At 41.6% G+C, this 13623-nt stretch overlaps 1 protein-coding gene across 1 annotated transcript in view; it reads right to left on the bottom strand.

The window, feature by feature from the left end:
- Positions 1–13623, bottom strand: part of LOC129867246 (neurocan core protein-like) — a 310382-nt gene that overhangs the window by 207343 nt on the left and 89416 nt on the right. Inside the window, exon 3 of the mRNA XM_055940524.1 lies at positions 634–857. Within this exon, the coding sequence (XP_055796499.1) occupies positions 634–857 (224 nt within the window). The remainder of the gene's footprint in view (positions 1–633; positions 858–13623) is intronic.

The raw sequence follows: 13623 nt of genomic DNA, 5'->3' as shown, positions 1-13623 counted from the left end.
TATTTACTTTTTTGCTCTTTTGCACACCAGTATTTCTACTTGCACATCTTCATCTGCACATCTATCAATCGTGTTAATTTGCTAAATTGTAATTACTTCGCTACCTTGGCCTATTTATTGCCTTACCTCCTTACTCTATTTGCACACACTGTATATAGATTTTTCTATTGTTATTGACTGTACGTTTGTTTATGTGTAACTCTGTGTTGTTGTTTTTTGTCGCACTGCTTTGCTTTATCTTGGCCAGGTCGCAGTTGTCAATGAGAACTTTTTCTCAACTGGCCTACTTGGTTAAATAAAGGTGAAATTAAAAAAACATTTAAAAACGAGAGGAGGCGAAACTAGCCAGTTTTTGAATGGACGAACAGCTGACTGAAGACAGGATGGCCGAGCATTCAAAAAGATGACACGTGCGGTTGAGTCCGTTTACAACGTGATGAAACTTTGTTGCTCCTTGTTTCAGCATGGTGATGTAGCAAACATGCTTAGGTTGTCTTGGCATTTGGCTGACAAATAACAGCCACCCAAAATTCCATGACTGTCACAGTGCTATAAAACCACTGAACTCCATTTCGAAATATAAATCAAAACAATGTGACATTTTGTATTTCTTTCCATTTCCTCAATCTTTACCTTGACCAAATTGTCCTTGGCGACCAGGACAGACTGTTCCCTCTGCCGACCATTGGCACCCCTCTGGCCCCACACCTTGGTCCACTTGATGCGGGGGGGCTCGTGGGTAGGGGTGGGGCGCAGGGTGAAGACACAGGGCAGCAGGACGCTGTTGGCCAGCTGCTCCCTCACCATCTGGTGTGTCACCTTCCTCATGTTCACCACTGGGTCTGACCACACAAGGCCTGGAGAGAGAGGAGGAGAAAGGGAGGATATAGAGGGAGAGAGGAAGAGGAAAGGGAGAAGAGAGGAGAGGAAAAGAGGAAGAGGAGAGGAAGATGAAGAGGGAGAGGAGAGGAAGAGGAGAGGATAAGTAGAGTAAAGGAGAGGAAGAGTATAGGAAATGAGTGGGAGAAGAGGAGAGGAAAGGAGAGGAGAGGATGAGTAGAGGAATGGAGAGGAAGAGCAGAGGAGAGGATGAGTAGAGGAATGGGAAGGAAGAGCAGAGGAAAGGATGAGTAGAGGAAAGGAGAGGAAGAGCAGAGGAAAGGATGAGTAGAGGAATGGAGAGAAGAGGAGAGGAGTGGGAGAGGGATAGGAGAGGAAGAGGATGAGGAGAGGAGATGAGAAGGAAAGATACACAGTCCGAATATAGGTCTATAGAAGTATGACAATGGTTTCTGTAAAGTGAAAGTGAAATAGTGGAAATGGAGGTGTCGTGGAAATTGCAAGATTATGTTATAATGCTTGTATTGTATTATAATGGTTGCTTTATTTGACAGAGTAGAGTATTCTGTTAACTACTGTGTGTGTGTTTTACTGAGGAGGGCCTCTATGGGATAGTACTGACAGAGGAGATTTACGATGTCTTTGGGTAATAAAGCCTAAAGAGCATTCCAGAGAACATGAGCTAATGGTTCTGTTCTATACCGTACCAGGGAGATACAGTTCCAGTTTGGAGTAGGAGGGCCGGACACTGGTCTATACAATGAAAACTGTTGACACAGCAGTAACTGTCTGCTATTTATTATAGATATCTTTCATACAAATCTTAACCTTGTGACCATTCTATGTATCTGTTGTTCGTCATGTAGGTTGAGAGGGGTGTATCTTGGCTATAAAAGATCTTTGTACTTTTCTGTTGTCACTTTCAATTGTTCATTAGAGATGGCGCATCATTGAAAGTCAAATGCTATTGCAAAGCTCTTACTATTATTAAAAATGTAGTTTAAGTATAACTGTGACTGGTGTGTGAAGTTTGTTTCTCCTCATTTGGTAATACAGAAATAAGCCACCACAGAGGCTAGGAGTATTACAGCATAATACAGTAGCTTTTCATCAACGTGTTATCAAGATCTCGATCATCTGAATCAGGTGTGTGTTAGTACTGTCTGGGAGGGGATCACTGATATACAATACTGTTGCATGCTATTCTCTTTGGCATTGAGAGAGGTGGGGATTGATTTCTATGAATCTATTGGGAGATGTCATGGTTTCATCCTGTTGCTTGTTCAACAAGTCCCTCTATTCTTAAGTGTTGAAACAAGAGGATGGTCCCATTCTTTCTGATTGACTATTGGTCATTGATTTACTGTGCCTTCGGAAAGAATTAAGACACCTTGTCTTTTTCAACACATTGTTACATGGATTAAATAAATAAAACATCTTCAACAATCTACACACAATACCCCATAATGACAAAGCGAAAACAGGTTTTTATACATTTTTGCAAATGTATAAAAAAAACAGAAATACCTTATTTACATTAGTATTCAGACCCTTTGCTATTAGTTACGAAATTGAGCTCAGGTGCATTCTGTACCCATTGATCATCCTTAACATGTTCCTACAACTTGATTGGAGTCCACCTGTGGTAAATTCAATTGATTGGACATGATTTGGAAAGGCACACACCTGTCTATATAAGGTAGGACAGTTGACAGTGCATGTCAGCGCATAAACCAAGCCATGAGATCGAAGGCATTGTCCGTAGAGCTCCGAGACAGGATTGTGTCGAGGCACAGATCTGGGGAAGGGTACCAAAAAATGTCTGTAGCATTGAAGGTCCCCAAGAAATCAATGGCCTCCATCTTTCTTAAATGGAAGAAGTTTGGTACCACCAAGACTCTTTCTAGAGCTGGCCGCCCGGCCAAACTGAGCAATCGGGGGAGAAGGGCCTTAGTCAGGGAGGTGACCAAGAACCTGATGGTTACTCTGACAGAGCTTTAGGGTCCGAAAGTGGAGATGGGAGAACTATGACAGCCAGCTTGGAGTGTGCCAAAAGGCACCCAAAAACTCTCAGACCATGAGAAACAAGATTCTCTGGTCTGATGAAGCCAAGATTGAACTCTTTGGCCTGAATGCCAAGCGTCACATCTGGGGGAAACCTTGCACTATCCCTACGGTGAAGCATGGTGGTGGCAGCATCATGCTGTGGTGATGTTTTTCAGCGGCAGGGACTGGGAGACTTGTCAGGATCGATGCAAAGATGAACGAAGCAAAGTATAGAGAGATCCTTAATGAAAACCTGCTCCAGAGCGCTCAGGACCTCAGACTGGGGTGAAGGTTCACCTTCCAACAGGACAACGACCCTAAGCACACAGTCAAGACAACGCAGGAGTGACTTCGGCACAAGTATCTGAATGTCCTTGAGTGGGCCAGCCAGAGCCCGGACAAGAACACGATCGAACATCTCTGGAGAGACCTGAAAATAGCTGTACAGCAACGCTCCTCATCCAACCTGACAGAGGATCTGCAGAGAAGAATGGGAGAAACTCCCCTAACACAGCTGTGCCAAGCTTGTAGCATCATACCCAAGAAGACTTGATGCTGTAATCACTTCCAAAGGTTCTTCAACAAAGTACTGAGTAAAGGGTCTGAATACTTACGCAAATGTAATATTTCAGTTTATTTTATTTTAATACATTAGCAAATATTTCAAAAAAACTGTTTTTGCTTTGTCATTATGAGGTATTGTGTGTACATTGATGAGGGAGATAACTAATTAATACATTTTAGAATAAGGCTGTAATGTAACAAAATGTGCAAGAAGTCAAGGGGTCTGAATAATTTTCGTAGGCACTGTATCAGATAATTCCCCCCACACATACAGAGCGAACGCTACAGTACAGATGGGGAGATAACACTTGTATTTTCAAAAGCCATCAATCAAACTTTGTATGAAGTGAACAGTTTCATCTGTTCAAACCTGAAAGCCCGTCTCCATGATTGATTTTTGGACTGTTTTCATCATAACAAATGAGGGTTGTCATAAACATTCCACACACACTCTACAGTCACGTCTGTGGACTGTATCTCTATCCGTTCACACAGTTCACCTTATATTATAAATTAGGTTTACATTGGAAGCTATAAAACCCAACTGTCTCTTTTCTATTCACCTCCCTCCCTCCCTCCCTCCCTCCCTCCCTCCCTCTCTCCCTCTCTCCCTCCCTCCACTCCTCATCCATCCTTTCATCCCTCCACTCCACCTCCCTCCCTCCACTCCACTCCTCTTCCATCCATCCCTTCATCCCTCCACTCCTCCACTCCTCCCTACCTCCACTCCACTCCTCCTCCATCCATCCCTCCCTCCACTCCACTACTCTTCCATCCATCCCTTCATCCCTCCACTCCTCCCTCCCTCCCTCCACTCCACTCCTCCTCCATCCATCCCTTCATCCCTCCACTCCTCCTCCCTGCTCCTCCTGAGAGCATTCCTAGCCCAAACTCATTAGGTTATGTGGGAGTGTGTTGGGATGGAGGTATCGACAGAATCAGCTGCCAGCGCCTGGAAAGGCCACCAAGGAATACGGGCTGGCACACACACTATCCCCCTGAAAAGCCTCCTTATTATACACACGTTCAATCAGTAACTCACTCGCTGTGGGACATCTCTTAGAAAAGCAGGAATTAATAAGAACATTGAGATCTGTCAGATAGGCTGTATAGTTTGAGCGGAACAAGAGGAGAAATACACTAACCCCTCTCATTTCTCTCTCGATTGCCCCGGTAGCAGGGGGGAAGATAGACTGCTAGTGACGTCCTGTTATGAATGAAGGAAGGAAGGAGAGAAAAGGGAAAAGGAGAGAGAACTGAAGGCAGCGGATAATGGTAGGTAGTAGAGGAAATGAGGGGATTGATTTATTTTCATTAGTATCAGCATTGTTTCGACTCGCTTAGATTTCATGTAAAGTGCGGCGGATTGGGTTGTGGCGTCGCCGCTGGTGGAGTGTCTCTCCTGGCTATCTCCACTGTAACTAGCTGATTGGAAGAGCGATGCATCCCGAGATCATCACAGACATGCCATTGGGGCTTTTCTCTCTCCCTTTCCTTCTCTTTACTTTCTCGTTCTTCATTCGACCACCAGGCAGTCAACCATCTCCACAGCCACAGACGGCCACTGAAGCTTTTTATTTTCGCCTCTGTTCATTTATTTATTCTTCTGACACAATCAATTTTTCTTTTGTTTTCCTTTTTGAAACCAGGCTTGATGTTTTCGCTCGGCTTCAGCTAGCAATTTAATTTCATTCAGTCTTTGTGACTGCAATTCAATTTTGCCTTGGTTGCCTCATTTTCAATTCCCATTGAATTATACCCAATCCGGAAGGGATGAAAGTGCTGTGTGTGTATTATTACACACGCACACACATACACACACACATGCATTTGTGGCAATATTTAATTTCCTGCCTGATAGTTTAATGTGCCAGAGCACACAGATAGCAGGCGAGACATGTGAATAGCTGTCAGTGCTGGTTTACATGCTGTACCCCTGGCTTCTCAGAGGCTGAGGGCCAGTTGGCGAACAGCTAAACATCAACACACACAGGGCTCCTCTCCATCTGTCTATGTGTGACATGCTCAACACCTCGAGATGCACATGGTTTTGTTTGACTTCCTCACCTAACTGATCTATTCGAAACCATGTCGCTGGCGCTGCATTCGACGGCATGAAAGGTGATTCATGTTTTAAAAAGGCCTTTTTCTCTCAGCACACTCAAGTGATGCTCCACCTGCCTAGAGAGCTGTGGCCTGTGAAGAAAACATGTCCGCCTCTTTTCAAAGAGTGACATGTAATGGGGCTAGGAAATATCAACACGAGCTCAAAATGGAAACAGAACGTATTGTGAAGTACAACTTTTATACTGCCCGCCTTTGTGTGGCTGTGGGCTGCAGAAGTGGCTTTAAACCATATCTATTATGAGACAGATTTGATTACCGGTATGTTACAAAGTCAACAAGGTTACAAGGAATTTCCGGACATTTCTACGCCACTGAAGGCAATTGACCTCATCAGTAGTGTCATTAGGGGCATCCTCTATTCCCGAGACAGAATGTTCCGGTAGGTACAGTTTCCCTGTGTTACATCTGAGACTGTCCTCTGAGTACAGAAGGTAATGTGTTTCAGTCTTTCAGGGGAAATGTTGTCACTTCTGAACTTGGTTCACATGATAGCCGCAGACCAATTTCCTCTTTCCTCAGAGGGGAGAAATGCAGTAAAAAGATGAAGAGGACCATTTGATGCTGGCACTCTGCTCAGAACATGATGGTGAGGATGGCAAAGGGAGGAAGGGAGAAGCAACGGTGTGATTTATAGAAGGGAAATGGTTTAATGTGATTGAAAATCACACGTACAGTACGTATGCGCACGCACACACACGTTTTTCTCCCTACATAAAGTGTCTCTACTCTGTCAGCATAAGACGCAGAGACGGGAGAACGCTGGTTCTCTTAGGTTCAGTGGAGTGTCTCTACTCTGTCAGCATAAGACGCAGAGACGGGAGAACTCTGGTTCTCTTAGGTTCAGTGGAGTGTCTCTACTCTGTCAGCATAAGACGCAAAGACGGGAGAACGCTGGTTCTCTTAGGTTCAGTGGAGTGTCTCTACTCTGTCAGCATAAGACGCAGAGACGGGAGAACGCTGGTTCTCTTAGGTTCAGTGGAGTGTCTCTACTCTGTCAGCATAAGACGCAGAGACGGGAGAACGCTGGTTCTCTTAGGTTCAGTGGAGTGAGTCAGCAGGCCTGATGACACACACACACACACACACACACACACACACACACACACACACACACACACACACACACACACACACACACACACACACACACACACACACACACACACACACACACACACACACACACATACTCTTCCCCTTCCTTTCCTCTACCTCCCAAGGTGATTTGGCACTCATAAGTGTGTTTACCACGCAAACACACACACACACAACCACACACACACACAGCCCCCAAGCTCTATCTCGCTACAATTTCTGGGCCACCTTGCCGGGAGCTGGGTAGAATTTAAAATGGCCAAATGTATGCTTAAATTGAGAAGCACCGATAATGCTTCAACTGTATAATCATGAGGCATGGCAGAATTTGCCAAATCCCGTTACACTTTACCCTTGGCCAAAAGCCAGTTTGGTTATCCACACATTACCATTGTGTTAGCCGTGTTCCCACAGCACCTAAACAAATTAGCAGTGAATTAAGCCAAGCTGAAAGCAATATTCACAATATTTCCCCTCTCCTAAGTCTCCTTCTGTCAACTTTGTTTGTACAAATGTGTTTATTTGTCTCTCCTCTTCCCTTTACCAGATTGTATTTTATTTTCTACCTCAACCTCAACAATTTGCGACACGAAATCAAAAGAAATCAATTGCACATACCTTCTTAAAAATCCAAATTACTGTTTAAAGCAGAGGCCCAGGATAAAAAAATCTATGTTTCCACATGGTTAAATAATGAATCTAACCAACATGGCCACATTGCAGTAGATATCAAATCTGCATTTAGATGGAAATGTTATTACATGCACAACCCCCTTGAGACTGCCCTTTGTTTGGAAATCCGCCTATTTTTCATCTGTCTTTTTCCTATGAATGAGGTCCAATCAGACTGCCTAACCTGCGGAGGAGAGGAGCAAGGGAAGAGGGGAGGAGAGAGGTAAAGATGGATTGATTGGAGAGAGAGCAAGAATGAACGGGAACCCGATACAGACAGGGAGAGAGAGACAGTAATGCCAAAAGTGTCTTTCACTCTGCTTCTGCTAATCACAGAAGAGGACTTTCTGATCTATACAATTGACAACTTTGTCATCTCATTTTAAGCAGTGGGAAATTATTAACTACAGGTAGAAGTCTTTATCTGCCTCGAGCAGAAGACAGAGAGAGGCTGTTAATGTGTTCTTCCACAGTCGTAAGAACACAATGGCCAACATCTATTTTTCTCTCCCTCTCCGCCCAGTCTTACCTGCAATGGGCTTTTCAATGATAAAGGCTCCATTGTTTTCTATTAGCCCAGCCACCCGGCTCTGAGATGATCAAGCGTGTCCTCTCCTGTCATTGGCTTTGACTAGCGACGTGTCAGGTGTTTGTTTTGTCATAAACAAAGACACATCTTTTGTCTGATCTCTCTCTCTCTCTCTCTCTCTCTCTCTCTCTCTCTCTCTCTCTCTCTCTCTCTCTCTCTCTCTCTCTCTCTCTCTCTCTCTCTCTCTCTCTCTCTCTCTCTCTCTCTCTCTCTCTCTCTCTCTCTCTCTCTCTCTCTCTCTCTCTCTCTCTCTCTCTCTCTCTCTCTCTCTCTCTCTCTCTCTCTCTCTCTCTCTCTCTCGCTCGCTCGCTCGCTCTGGTGATCTCTTTGTCAGGTGTCAAGATCACAGAAGTGTTTTGCTCAAAAGCAGTTTGTCAGGATGAAAGCAATGCTATAGTTACACCAGGGGTAACTGGAGGGCCATGTTGGAGAGTGGATTTGAAGGGCCATGTTGGAGGGTGGGTTTGAAGATGCCTATTTCATGTTATGTCCCATTAACTTTTGTGTGATAGAGGCTGCTGCGAGTCGTCTTTTAGAATATACTAACAACACGGTTAATCCATTTTATTTGAAGGCTGTTTCTTTTTAAAATAAAAGCCTGGATCTACCTAAAGTATATACAGGGACAAGGCCTTGACCAGGACACAGGCTTCCACATCATGTTCTTCTGAGGAAAGAGAGAACAATAGATAGCTAGGAACAGTGGGAGAGAGAGAGAGCGAGAGTGGGAGAGAAAGGAGAGACAAAGTGAGAAAAAGAGAGAGACAAGAGAGAGAGAAGTGAAAAATAGAAAGAAATAGAGAGATAGAGAGAGAAGAGGGGGGATGTTGAAGCTGTTAGATGCTAAATCCTCCAAAATCAGCCCTAATGATAACCATGGCAACAGAGACACCACAAGCAGAGACAAGAGATGGAGTTTTGAGGGGAAAACACACATCCTCTCTCTTTCAGTACGGTCGTTCCACGTCAAAACACACAAGAAAGAGGATTTAGACACCCACCATTTCGATCTCTGAAAAATTAAGCTAATTGATTGTACCCAAATTGGCCATTTTAATATATTGCATTCATATAATCGTCAATCAATATAGTACCTTACTTCCGATTTGGACCATAATTATTCCTAACAATGAGTAGGAAATGAGGAATCCGATAAAATGATCAAAAACCACCCACGGACCACCCACACCCTACGCCAAGCCCACCCCAACATCCAGTATACAGTATATTGGAATTTTGGCTTTCATCCTATGAAATGTATTCCCTGTGAAACTGGTGATATTTTTCCCCTGAAATTAGACATTGAAGTTGCATTATTTACCATAAATGAGTGTGAAAGTACCAGCTTTTTCCCACTAGGTGCCGCTCTTACTACTACTGCCACACCCTTTTTATTAATTTTGCTAGTCTCCTGTGTTTATTAAACGGATCACAACATTTATTTGGGTAGAAAACCAATAGCTATTGCTCATGATTGAAATACATTGCCTGGTCGTCCTCACAATTCAAGCCAATACTCCATAAAAGCAATTCAGCAAGTTTGTCATTATCTGTGTCCAGGAAACGACCCTTCTGTGTGTGGTTTATTCCCATTCAAAAATGAGTTAGACCATTCCTGGTGAACAAGCAAACCATTAGACTACAGTAGTTCTAATGGTTTCAAAGTTATGATCTCTAATGTTCTTCAATGGTAAACATCATAAACACACTGTATAGTGTTTTGCAATGGTAATGGTATTGGGTTGGGTTTAATGGTAAATGTCACTAATCACACTACATAGAGATATTTTCAAATAATTTTATTGAAAACATACAAGTGCCATGCAATGGTTTATAATTGTAGTACTTCATCAGGGTTGTCACACCATTTTAGTCACTAGCCCATTTCTCCATAAAAGTTTTGCACTTGTAGGAAATGTCATATGAGAATTACACCATAGGGATAGCCAACTCAGAAAGCTGCCATTTGTTGTACTATTGTAGGAAAAGGGTTGAAACATTAGGTTGCTAAGAGAAGGACAAACTGAACTGCTTTCATGGAGGACTGGTGTCATGGAAAATTGCAAGATTATGTTCTAATGCTTGTATTGCATTATAATGGTTGTTTTATTCGACAGAATAGAGTATTCTGTTAACTGTTGTGTGTGTGTTCCACTGAGAATTGGCCTCTATGAGATAGCACTGACAGAGGAGATTTACGATGTCTTTGGGTGATAAAACCTAAAGAGCATTCCAGATAACATGAGGTAATGTTTTTGTGCTATGAAGTACCAGGAACGAGATTAGAACCTCGTCTTAGGGACCAAACTGAACGATAATTTATAGCGAATGTTATCTGGTTAACTTATGGCTGAAGGGGCAGTATTGAGTAGCTTGGATGAAAGGTGCCCATATCAAACGGCCTGCTCCTCAGTCATAGTTGCTAATATTTGCATATTATTATTAGTATTGGATAGAAAACACTCTAAAGTTTCTAAAACTGTTTGAATTATGTCTGTGAAATTAACAGAACTCATATTTGCAGGCAAAATCCTGAGTTGAAATCAAAACAGGAAGTCAGAAATCTGAGCTTGTATGTATTCACCTAATGAAATCCCCTTGAGATATGAATGATTGTGCACTGCCTAGGGGTTCCACTAGATGTCAACCATCAATAGAAATTATAATGAGACTTCTATGATGTTGTGGGAGAGAATGATAGCAGAATCAGTCAGGTGTCCATCAAGCAGCCATTTTCTGATCATGCTTTTTCCTCATGGTACTCACTTGCGTTCCATTGCTCACGAAGACAAGAAAGAATACTCCGGTTGGAACTTTATTGAAGCTATATGTTAAAAACATCCTAGTGATTGATTCTGTACTTAGTTTGAAATGATTCTTCGACCGGTAATATCACTTTTTTAAGTTTTTGTCCGATATAAAGCTGACCAGAATTAGCGTTTGGATATGTAAACCAAACGGGCTAACAAAAGAAGGTATTTGGACATAAATAACGGATTTTTTCGAACAAAACAAAGATTTATTGTGGACCTGGGATTCCTGGTGTGCTTTCTGATGTAGATCATCAAAGGTAAGGGAATATTTATCATATATTTTCTTGTTTAAGTTGACGGCATCTTTGCAGCTGTGGTGTTTTACTTTTGAGCGCCGTCTCAGATTATAGCGTGGGTTTCTTTTTCCGTAAAGTTTTTTGTAATCTCACAAAGCTGTTGCATTAAGGAGAGGTATATCTATAATTCCATGTGTATAACTTTTATTATCATCTATATTTATGAGTATTTCTGTTGAAACGATGTGGCTATGCAAAGTCACTTGATGTTTTTGCCAGTAGTGAATCTAGTCGCCTCAATGTAAACTACATTTTTTTTATATAAATATGAATTTAATCAAACAAAACATGCATGTATTGTGTAACATGAAGTCCTATGAGTGTCATCTGATGAAAATAATCGAAGGTTAGTGATTAATTTTATCTCTATTCTGGTTTTTGTGAAGCTATCAAAAGCTGGAAAAAATGGCTGTGATTATTGTGGTTTTGTGGTGACCTAACATAATCGTTTGTAGTGCTTTCGCTGAAAAGCCTATTTGAAATCGGACACTTTGGTGGGAATAACAACAAGATTACCTTTGAAATGATAAAAGACACATGAATGTCTGAGGAATTTTAATTATGAGATTCCTTTTTTTTTTATTTGGCGCCCTGCACTTCGACTGGCTGTTGTCATATCGATCCCGTTAACGGGACTGCAGCCATAAGAAGTTTTTAAGGGATACTCCTTTCTCAATTATAAAAGAAGTTAGGCTCAAATCGGATGTTAGGTACTATAGTTCTTGAATATTATGTGAATCCTCACAATTTAAAGGGTACATTTGGGTGCAAACAATTAGCAAAATTTTTCAAAGATCAAATTACATTTCAATAAAATAATGTGCCAGGGATGCTAATCGTATCTGTTTCTAACTACAGAAATGATTTCAGCACAATCTGAGATGGTGGTATCATGGTTTGCTGAAATGACGTGGATTGACTTAGTAGCTAAACACATACAGTACAGTGCCTTCAGAAAGTATTCACACTCCCTGACTTTTTCCCTTTTTCCTCATTTTATTGTGCTACAGCCTGAATTTAACATGGATTACATGTATATTTTTTGTCACTGGCCTATACACAACACCCCATAATGTCAAAGTGGAATTATGTTTTCTGAATTTTTACAAAATAATAAAAAATGAAAAGCTGAAATGTCTTGAGTCAATAAGTATTCAACCCCTTTGTTATGGCAGGCCTAAATACGTTCAGTGGTAAAACAAATCGCTTAACAAGTCATATAATAACTTGCATGGACTTACTCTGTGTGCAATAATAGTGTTTAAAACTTCTTCTGGCTGCAGGGGCAGTATTGAGTAGCTCTGATAAAAGGTGCCCATTTCAAACGGCCTCGTACTCAATTCTTGCTCGTACAATATGCATATTATTATTACTATTGGATACAAAACACTCTCTAGTTTCTAAAACCGTTTGAATTATATCTGTGAGTAAAACAGAACTCATTTGGCACAAACTTCCTGACCAGGAAGTGGAAAATCTGAAATCGATGCTCTGTTCTAGGTCCTGCCTATAAATGGGCATGATACGTATTAGTATACATGCACGTCATACACCTTCTCCTAGATGTCAAGAGGCAGTGAGAGAAGAAATGGAGTGTTTATCTTGGTCTGAGTTGGAATAAATCCTCTTGGAATGACGTGTCACCCATTTCCTGTTTTCTGGAAAGCGCGAGGTTGGACCTGGAATTGCCTTCTGTAAGGCTGTCGTTATAGGCGACTACTATCTCCGGCTTTGATTTTATTTGATACATGTGACAATATCATCGTAAAGTATGTTTTTTCAATATAGTTTTATTAGACTATTGAAATTTATTCGGGACGTTAGGCATGTTGCGTTGTGTGCCTTTGTTCAGGAAGGAGAGCTTCGCGCCACTTGGCTAGTGCGCTTGCTAATTCAAGAGGGAAAAAGGACGTTCTAAATCCAAACAACGATTGTTCCCGACAAAGGACCCCTTGTACAACATTCTGATTGAAGCTCATCAAAAGTAGGACCCATTTTATGATGCTATTTCATATATCTGTCGAACTGTGTACTATTAGTTTTGCGCCCAGGTTTTGGGCACTCGCTCGCCATAACGTAAGCCTTATGTCGTAATGAAGTTATTTTTAGAATTCTAACACGGCGATTGCATTAAGAACTAGTGTATCTATCATTTCCTATACAACATGTATTTTTTAGTTATGTTTATGAATAGCTATTTGGTCAGAATATGTGTGTCAGAAAAAGTGTCAGAAAAATATCCGGACGTTGTGGGAAAAAGTAGCTACGTTAGCACAATGTATAACCACTGATTTCAGCTCTAAATATGCACATTTTCGAACAAAACATAAGGTTAGTCAAAAATTATATATCTTTTGCTGGTTTGTTACGATCGCTAACTTTTGCTGCTGGGAAATGGCTTGTGGTTCTGGCTATTGTGGTAAGCTAATATAACGCTATATTGTGTTTTCGCTGAAATATTGTCTGGAATCACAAGATGCCTGTCTTTCATTTGCTGTACACTATGTATTTTTCAGAAATGTTTTATGATGAGTATTTAGGAATTTGACGTTGGTGTCTGTAATTATTCTGTCTGCTTTCG

Source organism: Salvelinus fontinalis, chromosome 12, assembly GCF_029448725.1.
Source record: "Salvelinus fontinalis isolate EN_2023a chromosome 12, ASM2944872v1, whole genome shotgun sequence".
NCBI lineage: Eukaryota > Metazoa > Chordata > Actinopteri > Salmoniformes > Salmonidae > Salvelinus > Salvelinus fontinalis.
This window is presented reverse-complemented; position numbering and strand designations above follow the sequence as displayed.